The 16,476-nt window shown below is 35.7% G+C and overlaps 1 protein-coding gene across 1 annotated transcript; it reads left to right on the forward strand.

The window, feature by feature from the left end:
• The first annotated feature begins 14,617 nt into the window (after positions 1–14,617).
• Positions 14,618–16,348, forward strand: LOC122642475. Its single transcript, XM_043835975.1, has 2 exons — positions 14,618–14,693; positions 14,725–16,348. The coding sequence occupies exon 2, from the start codon at positions 14,753–14,755 to the stop codon at positions 16,073–16,075; it is 1,323 nt and encodes a 440-aa protein (XP_043691910.1). The 5' UTR covers positions 14,618–14,693; positions 14,725–14,752; the 3' UTR covers positions 16,076–16,348.
• Positions 16,349–16,476: the final 128 nt, after the last annotated feature.

The raw sequence follows: 16,476 nt of genomic DNA on the forward strand, positions 1-16,476 counted from the left end.
CAGTCTTACCCCTACTTCGTAGAGTGGCTGTTTTCAGAAACTCAAACCCATGACCATTTGGTCACAATGAGCAGCCTAACCGTTGCGTCAAATAAGGAACCCTAGTGGTTGCTTCTCTCCTATTTGTGTAATAAAGGCTGCTCGCATTTTTGAATGATAAAAATAGTTGTTTTTATCATCTGAGAATGCAAAGTTGACCTAGATACCAAACACAGCCAAAGTAATCATTTCTAAGATCAATCTCAATTCCGGGTGATTCGAAATGACAGATTCAAATCGTTTTTATAGTGTGCATAGTTTCTCTATAGCTACTCGGTGGGTGCGAGTATAGGTAGGGATGTAAACGGATCGAATTCGGTCTGATAGTGGCATTATCATATTCGTATCCGATTATATTCAGATGGATTCGGATAATATCCTATCGGTTTTCGGATGGATTCGGATAATTTTCGGATAGTGATTTTTTGAATATAGGTTCTCCAAAATGGATATGAATACGGATCGAATATGATTTTTTGACTATCTGTTAACATATTTAGCGTTTTTAGGATGAGGGTTAGGGTTGAGACTTGAGAGTTCAGTAACTACCCTTTCTTCTACTCTTCTTAGTCTTTTATTCTCTTACATTTTTTACTTTTGATTTTTTAATAGATATGTAATTCCATGTATCACATTGGATAAAACAATATATATAAAACAATAGCAAATCTAGAAAAAGAATCACATTATTTTAACTTATAAATTTATAAAAATAAGCTAACAAAATCCAATAAGGTAACTTAAAACAATAGACAAACACAGAGTTATATTTCAGATATTTTATTACCATTGAACTGCTAAACGAATCGGATAATAATCGGTCAGATAGGGGGATTATCATATTCGTATCCTATTAATTTCGGACGGATTCGAATTCTCCTAAACGAATACAAACGCGGATCGAATACGAATTTATGAATATCCATTTACATCCCTAAGTATAGGAAAAAGAAAGAAGAAAAGGTTTTGGTGCTTTCTCTCATGCATTCGTCGTACGTGGGTTGTGGTGTAACGACGTTCTCTCTGCCAAATAAAGAAGGGAAGGAACAACATCAATATAAATTGAATCAAAGCTAGTCCTGGACATGAGATTTAAAAACAAAATTTTGTTATTATCAACTTAGCATTTTGGGGGTAAAAACATGACTAATGCACCAATAAAAAACAAAAATTCTTTGGTAAAATTGGAAAATTTTCATCCAAGCGTATCATTCACCCATCCATATGGTTTTATGTAATCAAGTGTGGTCCGGTTTCGGCTCCTTGTCGGTTCGAAGACCAAAATACCAGTTAGTTAAGCCCGTGGACTCAATGGTCCATTTTTAAGATGACACCGTCAAGCCTGGGCGACTGATCACTTCTAGATGGGCCTAAGAAGATCAAAGGCCCACTTTTCTTTTATCAAACTAATGGGCCCCAATTTTAACGTGAGAGGATTTTTTTTTGGGGGGGGGGGGGGTTGGAATTTGGGTCTGGAAAGGAATGGGAAAAGTTTTAGGCTGGCCCAGGCTTGGCATGGCCCCAAACCATTGGCTTTGGGTTTTGAAGAGAGGCCCAGCACCCACATCTATGAAGTGGAGGGAAAGAATTGCAATATCCACAATCTTAGTTATCCATTTCATTTTGCTAAAGGGAGTGAAATAAAATGTTGGACAGAGTTTCTCTCCACCAATGGTGAAGAGAAAATCTCTTCATACACCCCCATCTAACTTTTTGATTAGGTTAAAAGAAGGATATTTCGGACCATGAACAATAGGGGATGAGACTTAATGATGAATCCATGCCTAATCAATCAATAGTGTCACATCACCATCTCTTCACTCTGGGTGAAGGAAATACTTAATCCTGAAATGTTTGGTTATATTGATAATTTTGTTCAAAAATTTTAGTTTAACTATTTGTCTATACCAATTAAGGCATCAAAACTGGAGTGGGTTTAGGAATGAAATGAAGATTTCTTTCATATGACAAAACAAAAACCCGGATTAACCCTAAGTTGGAATTTTTTTTATGGGCTTCTTCGATTATAATGAGAAAACTTATAAAAATGGAATTTGGGATTGCAATTTGGTCCCAAAAGCTAGAATGTAGTCTAGTCCTAGTGCACTTATTTATGTTCACGTGGAAAGATGATATGATCATTTTAACTATTGGATAGAGTGGAGACAGTCTTGATTAGCCACATGTAAATTTTCAGAGCCTAATTTCAACCTTACTATCTTCTCATGTATTGGCATGCATTCTAAAGGGTGTCAAAAATAAGAACGGACCAATTAAACCAACGTTTATTGGTTTGGTATTGATTTTGATTTTAGAAAACCGTTAAAAGGCCAAAACTGACCGTGGGATTTCTCTTTTGCCCCAAAAAAACAAAGAGCGTCTCCATTACTCATAATATGGTTTAAATAGTTAACAAAATAAATAATAATAATAAAAAGTTTCCTCGTTCATATTGTGAGAGAGAGATTTTGGGCTAAGAATTTGTTATAAAAAAACGGAAAACAATTTGCAAAATGTAGATCGTTGTCACTCTCTCTTTCCTCCTGACATTTTCTCTCCTCCTTGACCATATAGGTCAACTTGCATACAAATTATTCGGTATTTTCTCTCTCTTTGTTTTTTTTTTTGAGTAAATTATTCGGCATGTTCTTCCATGCAATCATTTGGTTAGAGCGGGAGATTCCAATATATGTGAGCGGTGTAGCCCCCCCCTAACAAATATAACAAACTAGCGATTTCAACCAATTATGCTAGCAGTTGTCTTTTGGAAAGGTTTTGTTAGAGGCGAAGGATGAATTGGTAAATGCAAATGAAGAAGGGATTCCTTGGGTTTACAACTTGGGCCACAAATGAAACTCAAATTTATTGGATTTTGTTTTTCATAAATTTGGGTTGGGGGATTTTCAGCCTAAATGTTGGGGTATGTTTGAGAAATCCTTGCTCAAGAAGTTTTGAACACAACCTAAATTTATACAAATGTTCACGTAAGTGTGCATTCTTTGCCTAGAAGAGAGATCACTAGGCTGGGCTGCGCATTTGAGATCATGAGCTGGGACAAATTGTTATAAAAAAGTCAAAAAAAAAAGATAAAGTTACAAATTATTTGACATCCTTAATAAGTGTCAACAAGAAAATTCCTTAACTAAATATACATGTAAAAATAGAACGGTAGTGATTCTCTGAGCCACCAGGGTACCCTACACTCTGTCACAATAATTCTTTATTCATTTTTAAAGGAGAGATAAAAAATGAATCAAAACTTTCTGTGAATAAACATAGGTTATGCAGATTATGATACATTCTTTTCCCTACACACAAATATACATAAGGGAAAATATAAATTCTCATGCCGACTGCAGAGGGGTAGCCAACACCCTCTCTCTCTCTCTCTCTCTCTCTCTCACACACACACACACACACACACACACACACACACATATAAAATGACTTCTCCACCCTTATGTAAAAACTGATTTGTCATTCCTCATTGATGCGCTCCCCTGCAATGACATATATCATATATGCATCTACCTTATCGTTGTTTCGTCTTTTTTTTATTTTTTTGGAACTCCTCTATCCTCATATGAGTCCATTGTTGCTGTTATACTTAACTTGTCTCAATTATTTAAATCGTGTGTATTCTCTCTTATCCCTAGAGAAGCAAATGTTGTAGTTAACTCTCTAGTCAGGAAGATTTTATCTACTTCGTGTGTGACAGTTTGACCGTTATCCACTCCATGATTAGTGAAACTGTGTTCATGTCCAACGATCGTGTTCTACACGAGTCCTTCCATCAATAAATTGCTATTTACCAAAAAAAAAAAAAAAAAAGTCTAGGCTTTTAGCTCTCTCTTACATATAAGGTAGAACAAAACTTATAAATAGTATTGGATAAGAAAAGGACAATGGTGATTGTTGTCAATGGTACAAACTTCAAAGAGACCTTAACAGTGACTGTTGGAGAATAGAGAGTCACTCAGTCTAATTAAACAACTTTCAGGCTTTCTTTCCTTTCAACACTACATTCATTTTGGTTCAATTAAGTCAAGCTTTGGTTGCTATTCTTCCAAGGCACTTCGAAAATATAAAATAACAGAGAGAGAGAGAGAGAGAGAGAGAGAGAAAGAAAAGGGAATCAGACCCTAGGGATCAACTTAAATTTAAAAGAAAAAAGGACAAGTGTGTGTTGCTTTTATCTTTTTAAAAAATTGATCCTTTAACCCATCTTTAGCTTTTTTTATTTCCCTCTTCCCAAAATCTTTAGCTTTATCATTAAAAGAATACTAGAATGCTATAATGGTGGACTGGTGGGATTAATTAAATAGCCTTTCTTTTTAATTTTCCCTTTTGTTAAAATAAAATTTTATGTTAATCTTTCACTTTCTACAATTCTACATGCTATATAAGGTATAGTCATCTAGAAAGCCTATCTACATCAGTTGTTGCCTCTCCAATTTGAATGTAATAATACAAAACTTATCATCATTGATTGTTAAACATGTGGCTTGACTATCCAATGAGATGTTGAAAACTTCATCTTTTTTTTTAATTTTTTTTGGATTTTTGTGTTTCTTATTTTACGGTTTGATGAGGAATATTTCAGATATCCTACTACCCCGAGGAGGTGGTCCAGAGTAAGGGTGAGGATCATATATAATATAGGGATCATTTTTATACTCGTATCAAATATGTGTGTATGTATATATATATATATATATATTCCATTCGTTGAATGAATAGATGACCTTCGAGATTTTTCATACCAACTCTAAGTACATAAGATGAATCATTGAATATTTTTTTTGTTATTCTTCCATTTTCAACAATCCAATATTTTCTAAACATCCTCAAAAAGGCTGAATCAACTTACAATTTGGTGCCAAATTTACTCCTCCATGCTTGCTACTTGGGTAGTACTAAATGTGGCAAAGGCAGCTAAGAGGGAATAATTTTTAGAGAAGTTTTTGATTCTCTAGGTGACTATAATCACATTTTATGTTTTAGGGATAACAATTTCATGATTTTTTTTTTGCTCTGTCGGAATGTATTTGCAAATCAATAAACTTGTATTAAATATCATATTTGGCTCTCCTCCAATCGAGACGGGAGTTGGAGAATCCAGTCCAGCAAAAATAGGGGTATTTGGGTCATTTCATAGGCAGACCCCCTCCCTATTAAATGATCAAACCACCCCCTTGTTTTTGCTGGGCTGGATACTTCAACTCCCGCCACGGCTGGAGGAGAGCCAAGTCCTTAAATATCAGAGCTAGCTACAAAATTATCTATATCCTTACAGACCAATGTCCTTAACTTAGTAAGCTTTGCTTTTTTCAGCCAAGCATCTAGTGAAGAGGATTTAAAGACTTAGTAGAAATTAGAAAAGTTATTACAAACCAGATAAAGTTCAAGTAGTAAATGAAAGAAGGGCCATGGCCAATTCATCCCATCCTTCTTAAGCATCATAAGTGGAATCCCATTTTCCTGCATTCTCCAATCCCTTGAAGGAGAGAGCCCCAGTTTCGGCCTCGATCTCATTTCTTCTTTGGAACCCAGTCATCAATCCTGAATTTCTCTTAAAAAATAACACAAATTTTGCTTCTTGCAGAGAGAAAACTTTTTCATTTTCTACCTGAATCATTTATAAGATTTATTTATGGGAAAATCTTAGTGTATCCAAAATGGTAAAAATAAAGAGTCGACAAAGGATGTCAATCGGTTCAATTTTGATTATTCAGTTCAGTTAAGATATAAATGTTAAACTCAAGAATAATAACTCATTTTCGAAACCAAAATCGAACTGATTCGGTTTGCATCGGTTTCGATTTTATTTGGTTCTTTATTTGATTTTAATTCAATTTAATATTCGCTTTAGATCCTATTTTAGGTGTTGGGACCAACATTTTACATCTTCATCAACAAAAAAAATAATCCACCTTTCAAAATATTAAAAAAAAGAATAGAATTTATCATCCACGATGATTGAAATATTAAAAAAATATATAATTTTACCCGGTTCCTTATTTGGTTCAGTTCAACAATTTTAGTCATGAATCAAAATCAAAACGAACTGAGAAAACATTCCAGCCTTTGAAACTGAATTGATTTACTTTGGTTTGGTTTTAAATAGTCAGTTTTGGTTTGGATTCTATGTTGAATCTCTTACGAGTTGTAATCTTATTTTCTCCCTTTTAAGATAATACTTCTTTTTTTTCTCCAATGAGGGTAAATCCTGCCATTTCACATAATACTACTTTAAATATCTTTAAATTTTTTTTTAACCTTATATTAAATAACTTTCATGAATAAGATCAAGAACAATAAAAAGAAAGTTACAATTTCTTAAATTACCATCATCTACTTATATTTGACTTTCATCTATGATAAGAAGCATTTATACCAGTCAAATAATACTTTACAAAAAGATCATTCTAGAAAATCAGAATTTACAGCAAAGATTGCTGTGGGCATCAAATCTTCTCATGTCCCTATCAAGTTTGACTAACTAAAATTAATTTATCAAAATAATTGAAATTTTTTGGTATTCGACTAAAAAAAATTTCCACTCTGCCTAAACGATACAACGTTGCTTGGTTTATACACTTATTTGTGTCATTGAAGGGTGATGTGATGATAAAAATAATCACAATTACAATAATATATAACACATTTGTGATTTTTCGATAACCCTTTTTTTTTGAAATTCGATTTCTCATTTTGATATGATTTTAAATAATGATCAATGTGAATACATGATTCAATGGTTGTGGAAACAAAGGAAAATCAATATGATAACAAGACCCCGGCCACATCAATGTCATTCTTACATTTTCAGTCCAAAATGAATAAGAAAAGTAGTTCAACATTTAATCCAATGTTTCATAATTTATAGAAGGAGAAAAGTTCGCAAGAGGTGGGATAGTATTATTGAGGCTTCAGAGTTCAAACCACGAATGGAAATAAAATTCCCCCTATTGGACGAAGTGCTGAATTACCTTTTAGTATGTGATTTATGTCTCTGCTCCGTCTTGAGACCACCATGGTTTGTAAGACCAAAGAATTCCTCCCTTTAAGAAAATTGCCATAAGAAAAAAATGGATTTTGAATGATTTTCCTCCACGATGTCACAGGGTGTATCAGTCACTGTCATTATCGATATTGATACTAATACAATATGGTTTGGGCCGAATCGGAACCATACTGGGTGAGTCATTTTTTGACCGATACTTCCAATCTATATTGGTATCATATCGATATTAGATACCAACTATAGAGATATTAGGTACCGTCAATATGTACACCAATAAAATACTGAAACTTAAAACCATGCTTCTCTCCTCATTTTGAACTTAAAATTTTCCTATGATATGAATATATCCATCTCGCAACTTGTGAAATGCTAGACATCACCAGGCATGGTGACAGTTTAGTTTTTCTAATATATTAATGAATTTATCAAGGTTTTCTTTTCAAAATTTTCAAGGACATGACCCACCCCAAATAAGCCAGAGATCTAAATCAAATACCTCTTTTCTGAGGCGAGTGTCAAGTCAATGTGAGAAAAGCTGAAAAAAGGTCGGTTTGGTGAGTTGGACGAGGAGACCCGTCTGCCCTTTTCTTGGCCCATCTCTTCTCCTCCTCAAAAGTCTACTTTGATGGATAAATCCACCACTCTCTCTCTCTCTCTCTCTCTCTCTCTCTCATTATATGAGAAAGTAATTAAAAATAAATAAATAAATAGAATGTTCTTTGTGCTGCAGGCTGCGCTTAGACACATGGACAGTCTGTGCAGGGGCAGGGTGATCATTGTGCACACCTCCATGAGCTTAGGCACAAGTTACGCTGCAGCACAAAGAACAACGTCCCACATAAATAAATTATGTGTGAAAGCATAAGGGACATGGCCTTTCTTTATCCTTTCTTGGGTCTAGTGTGGCCCAATAGGGTTGTTTGGGTGTTGAGACGGAATCCTTTATAAAAAGAGGACTTGATCATCCTAGTTCTTCCTGGCCATCTTGCCGTAGGTCCTACTGCCTGTAGTTTTAAAGGGTAATGTGATCATTGGCCCAGGTCGAATAATATCTTGGGAGGAATTGATAGCAGGGTTATGAAAATCGGAATCGGAGATTGAATCGGTCAGTGTTGATCCTAAACAATCGATTCCAATTCGAATCGACCAATTTATTGATCCAAATCCGATTTTTTAAACCATGCTTGATAGAGAAACGGCCCCATAATCAACCAGATCCTAAATTTGACCCATTTCTATCCCTAATCGAACTTTTGATTTGGCCACTTCGGGTCATAGGGTTTTTTTTCTTTTTTTTTAATAATTATTACTTCTACCTTTTCTGTGTCCCAGAATTTTATTAGTTTCTCATATGGCCTTGGCTAGAAAGCATATAGTACAGGTAGCCCCCCAAAAGGATGTTTTTTTTTTTTTATTTATTTATTTTTGGTGCAATTCAAGGGTCCATGGGCCATCAACTCCATCAGGGCCCCACAAAGAGGCAAACAAAGGACCCACAAGGGGTCAAATATGGTACCCAAAGGGAGGTTAAACTTAGGACCTCTACTTGCTTAGGTATGATTCATTGCTAATTGAGTCTCCTTAGGTTTCATAGTGCTTTAAGGTATGAAAAAGGTTTCCAACATAGGAAGGGCCAAAATGGTCACTAGGATTGGTCCTTTCTATGATGGATAGATGATTTGTTTGGTGGCCTAATCATATGGTATGATCTTCTTCTTCTACCTTTGGATTCTTTGATTGTCTATAAGGCTCCTAGTTCCTGCATGGCCCACCTAAGAAGGGTTTTCTATGTGGCCCCAATATTTGTCATGTAGTAGTTTGGAAGAGGCACGGATATTGTGGACAGGTATACTCCAAGGTCTCTACTCACTTATCAAATTTTAGTCCATGCGAATTTTACCAAGTGATAGAATAGAACTTTGAAAAAAAAAAACCAAGACTTGGGAAAATGCACATTAAAGGCCTAAGATACAAGTCCGAATGCATACCAATACACTAGGGTATTGAATGAATTTATACTCGCAATTTGACACATCACTAATCTAGACCATTTCTTCTTTTATCCATTAATCTTCAAAAAAATAGCCATATCTTTTTTTTTGTAATAATAGCCATACCATCTCTCCACATGAAACAATAAGAAAGGGCCACGTAGGGATTCCTTAATTAGGTTGAACAGAACACCTTTTTCCTTCTTTTTTTTTGGTAAAAAAATTACTCAACAAAACTATCTGTATACAATTTTCACATAATTATTTTAGGGGAGAGGCTTTGTATCGATCATAAACACAACTGTCAGATAGGGATGAGCATCTCCCATCCAACGGTTGTGTGCATTATTCACAAAACATTTTGCCTTATTTAAGGGAAAATCTTGTAGTAATCAAGGTTGCCAACAACAAGATTGCAACATTGCATTTTTCTAATGTGGATAATTCTTATCATTTCACATTAGAACTGAATTAACTTTTGGAAAAATTATATTGTCACCCCCTGAGGTTTGTATAAAATACAGAGCAACCCCCTATGTTTCTAAATTATACAACCACACCCCTTGAGTGGATGGTGTTAAATAATACATTTTAAATATCAATTTTGCCCTTTTGTAAGATTATAAACCAAAACCTATTGCAAGACAAGTTATTTATGTAAGATGTAACCCTCCATCGTTCTTTCTTCCTTACGGCCATTATACATGTAGAAAATAATATGTCTCGTTTATAATAAGGAACAGTTCTCCTTCAACCTCACAACTGAACAATGAGGACTGCAAACCAGTTCCGTAAGGTAAGCTGTAACTTCCTGAAAATCAAAGAGATCAGAATAGTGCTTCACCGATAGAATCGCCCAAGCCTAGAAAGTGATTCCCAAACCAGAAAATAGATTTCCAAAGCAACATGGACAGATCGATGGGTGAGTTGTAGAAATTTCAGAAAATAGAGTAGGTCTTTTTTTTGTAAAAAAACAGTTGAATAAACACACAACTAAAGCTAGGATATATAAGAGGAGAGATCCCACGTCGCAGTTCTTGGTGATGGTCTCAATAGATATCACCGATACGATCCTCACACTTCTCGATTTGTGTAGTAGGCAGGGGATGGTGTTGAACACTGTCTCAGAAGATCGCCATCTGGAGAAGTTGCAGAGGACCAGAACCCTAATCTGATTCGAGTAACAGGGCAAGGGAAGGGGGTGGGAAGGAGATGGTGCTCACACCCCTAATAAGGATATATTAGTCATTTTAAGTCATCAATTACCAACACCGTATCAATTAACGAGAATAATATAACGGAATGGGGCCGACTGCAACAACTAACCAAAGCTCAGGGGGTGTAGCTATATAATTTAAAAACACATGGGGTTGTTCTGTATTTTATATAAACCTCAGGAGGTGATAGTGTAATTTTTCTATTTTATTATAACTCTTTTTTATCTTTTTTAATAATTTTTAAAAATAAAATAAGAATCAATTATAAAAAAATTACAACTTGTGGGGACCAAAACTTGTTTGTTGGCCAATTTAGTGATAAGAGGGTGTTCCTATTATTATTATTTTTTTTGGGGGGGGGGGGAAGAAGTTGTTATATTATTAAAAAACAAAAAGAATTGAATTCAAATCACTACATGACTAGATGAGTCATCAACAAATATATCTACCAAGTTAGACAGGTATAACGTGTTGGATTGACTTTTGTCACAACCGTCAGTCTACCTATGTAGAAAATGGATCTGACACTTGGGCCCCCATGTGAAATGACCATATCCCCCTTGTTTTTGTTGGGCTGAACCCTACGACTCTCGCCATAGTTGGAGGTAATCAAATTGACAAAAAAATACTGAAGAGGGCAGGAAGAGTAGTTCTTTTTCATATCTTTTTAATTAACTATTTTTTTTCATAAAAAAAAAAAATTAAGTGGGCGGTTTTCTACAAAATTGATTCCCATGCTTTTAAACTATTACCTTTAGGGGGGGACTTTTGATAATTATATCAAGTAATGTGATAATTTTGATTATTTGATATCTAAAAAGTACAAGTAAAGATTTATTTCTACCGAAAATTTGGATCCCACGTGGTAGAATGGTTGGTAGAGCTCCACTACTCACCACCTAAAACAAAATTTTCATTAAAAATTACTCAAGGAAAAGGGTTACAAAAGAAATTCAAATTATAGAGGAAACACTTCAATCTAGGGGTGTAAGTTTGGCCATGATGGCTGAACAGGGTCTGGGTTAAGATACATTGGCCCTAAGAACGGGCCATGATCAGAAATTTTTGGCCTCAAGTAAGGGCGAGGGTGGGTCAGGGTTGATGCCTTGGGCTAAGCCTGGCTCTACCCAACTTAACATTGTCTTCTTCTTACTGTTCTTTCTTCTTTTTTCCTTTTTCTTTCTCCTTATTCTTCTTCTTACCAGCCTGGCCAGCCCATGCATCTCCCTTTCCCAGCTTGTTCAGCCCATGCACCTCTCTTCCCTGCCATGGTCAGGGCCAATCAGGGTCAGCCCTGCCTGACCCTGAGGGCAGGTCAGGGTTGGAATTTCTGGCCCTGAGTCAAGGCCGAGTCGGACATGGGCCCAACTAAGGGGAATCTGGGATGGACTGGGGTTTTAAAAGACCTGGCCCAACCCGACCCTATTGCAGCCCTACTTCAATCTTTTAGGACTGTTTTTGCCTTTGGTTTTTATCAAGAAAAATGAATTTTTTTTAATGATTTTTATCTAAAAATAAACAAAGTTAAAGAACCAAGAAAAAAAAAATTATATATTTTTTGCATAATTGAAAATTCTACTTATTTGATTTAAATATCTGCTTATTATTCCCAACTCAGTTACTCAAGTGTGCTTTATCCTATAATCACTCCTTAGGTGAATAGGTAGTAATTTAAGGAAATCTAAATTTCAAGCTTCAAGAGGTCTCCAAGTGGTGGTTAAAGCTCTAATTTTGCTGTTCTTAAAAGACTTGGCTAGTAAACATACCCACCATAATTTGGATTAATAAACATGTACAATGGATTTGTTTTGCATTAATAGCTTGAGCAAACAATTGGATGGAAGTGAGTTTGGACATTTTGTTACATTTCACATGTTGAAATATTTATCATTTGGTCTTAGTAAAGTGGATTTGTTTAAAAATTTTAATTCATCATTTTGTCAAAAGTTTTAAGAGCTAAATCTCTTGTGGTTACCCCTTGAATCCAATATAGGGAGCTAGGTAATTTATCTCCTAGTGTCGAGAGCTAATTTAAGCATTTGTATTATGTTTATATTAATTTGAAATAATCTAGTAATTATTCTTAAATATAAATAAAATCCTAAATTTTCGTAATTTTTTTTTTCTACAGAGCAATTTCCCTTGAGTTAAAATTTACAAAATGAATAAAAAGGATGATGTGGCAATTCCAACCATGAGTAAATAGATCTATGTAGTTAAGATTAGTAGCATGGACCACCAACCCAATATGCAACCAAAGCGATAGACCTTGTTTCCAAATTTAATAGGACAAATCCAATTATTGAATCCAACATGCAAATTAGTTAAACTATTTTTTATAATGGGTGTCATGTGATGTTTCCTCAATGGCCTATATAAGTAAGCTTGCTTTTGTGGCCTAAATATCAATCACATTACAGCTTTTATTAATTCACATTTTGTTGATATAGTGGTCCTGTGTTTAATTTATTCACGGGTAAATTTCCAAGTAAAATAGATTGCCACATGATGATATAATTTTTTTTTAACTAAATACTAAAAAAAATTAAAATTTGTACTATTACACTCAACAATTTGAAACAAATGAACAAAAAATTAAATACATAATAGATCACATGATTTGAGACAAGGCATTATCTCGTCTTTAGTATTAATAACGAAAGGGTAGACACTAAAAAGACTTTCTAGATTTATCACTTCATTTTGTGAAGTTATTATTAACATCAACATCACTTATTTTTTAGTGAGATGTAAAAGGCAATCAAATTTGTTTAAGTTATTGTCTGTCTTTAGATAAAATCCATATATTGTTTTTATAAAATTAGTATAATAATTAAATTATTAGATTTTTTTTTTTTTTACATGATTTTTAACTAGGACCAAATGAAAACTTGAATAATTAGTGCTTGCGAAATAAGGTGAGACCCCAACATATGATTGGAAATGTTAATTGAAGAAGACCACCAAATATAACATTTAGTTTATCAATTGAACTCTCCATCTATCAAAAAAATTAAAATGACAACTATAAAATATTTTGAAAATATTTAATGAAAATACAAACAATAAAATGTATTGAAAGTTTCTTATATTCTTCAGTCTTTACTGGCATTCACCAATCATCTTGTGTGTGAAGTTTAGTGTTTCACAACAAAACCTCGCATAAAACCTATTAAGATAAGGGGGTAGAAAATAGAAATGACGAATTTTGAATAGATTGAAAACTAGATAAACCAAGCTGTGTTTATAGCATGTTTACTAGGGAAGTGATTCTGAACCAACCCTTAGCCTGGATGATCCTGTCAGTGGCATGTGAGACCGGATCAATTTCCATTCTTTAGTTCTGGATATTGTATATCCAAATCTCGCATTTATCATATTATCTATCAGTGTTATGTATCCTATTTTCCTTTGTTTGGCGTTGGGCTCGCAGCCTCGCATGAATGAATAGCCTTGTTTTCTTTAAAATAAAAAAAAAAAAATCTAAATAAAAAACTTACCTACAATAATTTGAAGCCATCACATGGGATATGTTCATGTGGCAAATGTTGCAGGGCGACAAGATAAGCCTCACAAAGGTGGGTATCTTTACCAATAAATAAAGAAGAAAATTTTAATGAAAAAAACGCTATAGTAGTATTCCCATTCCATAAATGTGAAGTAGAGACAAAGATTTGGGTTTTCACATCTTCAGTGGATTTGAACAACTTCCAAGGAATTCTCTTCAAGTGTCGTTTAGTTTTTGATTGTTTTCCCAATTTGCAGGTATAATTAGAGCAAACAAGCTACAGCAGAGTCACATCCACTGCGAAGACTCCTCGATTGACGAACTAATCAGTAATCGGTGACATATTTTCTCGATAGGAACCCAGCCAAATCCCCCACGAATTCTTCTGAAATCGGTTTGACTTTGGTGCAAAGTGAAAAAGAAAGAAACAATTTCACCATCTCAATTTGAACTTTCCTTTCCTTCCTCTTTTTCTTTTCCCTTCTCTCCTTTTCTACTTTAAATTCTAGTCTTATCTGTTGATTTTCGAATGGTTTAACATCAAACTTTATCGATTATTGCTTCTAGTACTGTCTGGGTTACTGAGTTTTCTCTTTCCTTGTTATACTCCCTTGGATTCTGCTAATGTTTCAATCAAAAGAAAAATCTTAGGCTTTATCGGATTCTGTTTGTGTCTGCTATTACTGTTTTAGGGTTTTGGTTTTACTTTTAAGCTCGGGATCTGGGTTCTGAACCAATTCATCTGAAACTCTTTAAACTCTTATTGTTAAGCGTTCTTGGTTTCGTCTTGAGAACTTGTATTTTGTTTGGTCCACAGCTAAAGATTTTCTGAGTAGAAGAGTCTTTGATTCTAGTGTAGGTTTCTGCAGTTTTGCTGTTGGATTTGGTATTTATCAATTAGGGTTTTGTTTGCTCCTTCCTTCTACACCAGCTATCTGTGTGTGTTTGTGTGCTTCCGTGTTTAGTGACCATGGCATCCTCAAAGTCGTTCGTGTCTCTGTACGAGAACTCCCCTGTTGTTGGCGAGCCCTTTAGCCAGAGACGGGGTCTTACCCTCCAGAATTCCGGCAGCTTATCAGGGGGGAATGGCGTCCATGAAAAGGAAGCCATAGTAGCAGATTCTGAAGGCTTCATCGGTGTTCTTGAAGTTTACGTACATCAAGCTAGGGATATCCATAACATCTGCATATACCACAAGCAAGATGTCTACGCCAAGCTTTGCTTGACGAGTGACCCTGAAACTACTGTGTCCACCAAGATCATCAACGGCGGAGGGAGGAACCCAGTTTTCGATGATCATCTACAGCTCAAAGTTCGGACTCTAGAGTCATCTCTCAAATGTGAGGTCTGGATGTTAAGCAGGGTGAAGAACTATCTTGAAGATCAGTTGCTGGGCTTCGCATTGGTGCCTCTGTCTGATGTCCTCGTGGGGAATGGGAAGCTGGCACAAGATTTCTCCCTCTCTTCCACAGATCTCTTCCATTCTCCAGCTGGGTTTGTCCAATTGGCGCTCTCCTACAGTGGAGCATCACCAGATGTCTTGGAGATTCCCTCTCCGGTGGCGTCTGCGAATGCGAAAGCTGCCGCTGCGCCTGATTCTGAAATACCGGATTCAATCTCCTCTGAATTCGATAAGATCGAGTTCCCAGATCCTAACATCGTCAATGAAAACCAACTGATGGTTTCTGAGTATTATGGTATCCCATGTAGCCCCTTGGACTCCCAGAGCTCCGAGAGCTTGGCCACTTCAGAGACCGATAATCACCTTAGTTCCAACGTTGGTGATGGTGCTCATGTGGTTGAAAGCTTCTCAACGGGTAGCTTGGATTCCCTTGAAGTTCAGAAGAGTGATACTCCGCCGAGCAGTGTTTCGACTAATGGGTCTCCCCCTGCTTCAATTCCTAGAAGTTTTCAATCCGTCCCTGATACTCCAGGAGATAGAAATTCTTCAGTTGAGGAGCGCCAATCTCCAGTGAAAGAGAAAGGAGCCAACGTTGGAGAGGCTGATAGTGAAGCCTCTAGTGGAGTGCCAAGCAGCAAATTTTCGAAACCGCTCGTCAGTGTAAACATTGAACCAGAGCCAACGATGGTGCAGCAGGATATTGTGGACATGTACATGAAAAGCATGCAGCAATTTACAGAGTCTTTGGCAAAGATGAAACTCCCACTGGACATTGACAACGAGCCTAACAAATTGGGAACTGCAACTCCCAAGTCAAACTCTGATCTGAAATCACCAGCTTCGAAGGGCACTGGCTCCAGAGTGTTTTATGGAAGTAGGGCTTTCTTCTGAACTCTGACTTGGGTCAGTTTGATGGATACACAGGTGACTTAGATTTTAGAATCAAACACTAATAGTAGTAGCGAGTAAGGGAGCTTTGTACTTCAGTTTGTAGTGGAACTTTACTTTACTTTTGTGTGCTGGAATACTCCAGAGGTGACTGGGAAAGAACACTTTGTATGTGTTATTACATTTGTTCTTACCACAGTTCCTATCGCCATGTATTTGATTAGTCTATCATCATCTTTCCTGCTTTTTTCTAGTGATTTGGTTACTTTTTCATTATCTGGATTGTTATTTGTTCGAATTCAGAAACGTCACCAAATTATGCATATCAAAACCCTACAGCATGTATCATGAAATTCCAGTTCAAGTAATTAATAATGTCTTGAGGTCCATCTAAGCTATGACAG

The sequence above is a fragment of the Telopea speciosissima genome, chromosome 10 (genome assembly GCF_018873765.1).
Source record: "Telopea speciosissima isolate NSW1024214 ecotype Mountain lineage chromosome 10, Tspe_v1, whole genome shotgun sequence".
Taxonomy (NCBI): Eukaryota; Viridiplantae; Streptophyta; class Magnoliopsida; order Proteales; family Proteaceae; genus Telopea; species Telopea speciosissima.

Excerpts from the sequence above, each read along its gene's own strand:
- LOC122642475 (XM_043835975.1), top strand. The coding sequence starts at position 14,753 with ATGGCATCCTCAAAGTCGTTCGTGTCTCTGTACGAGAACTCCCCTGTT.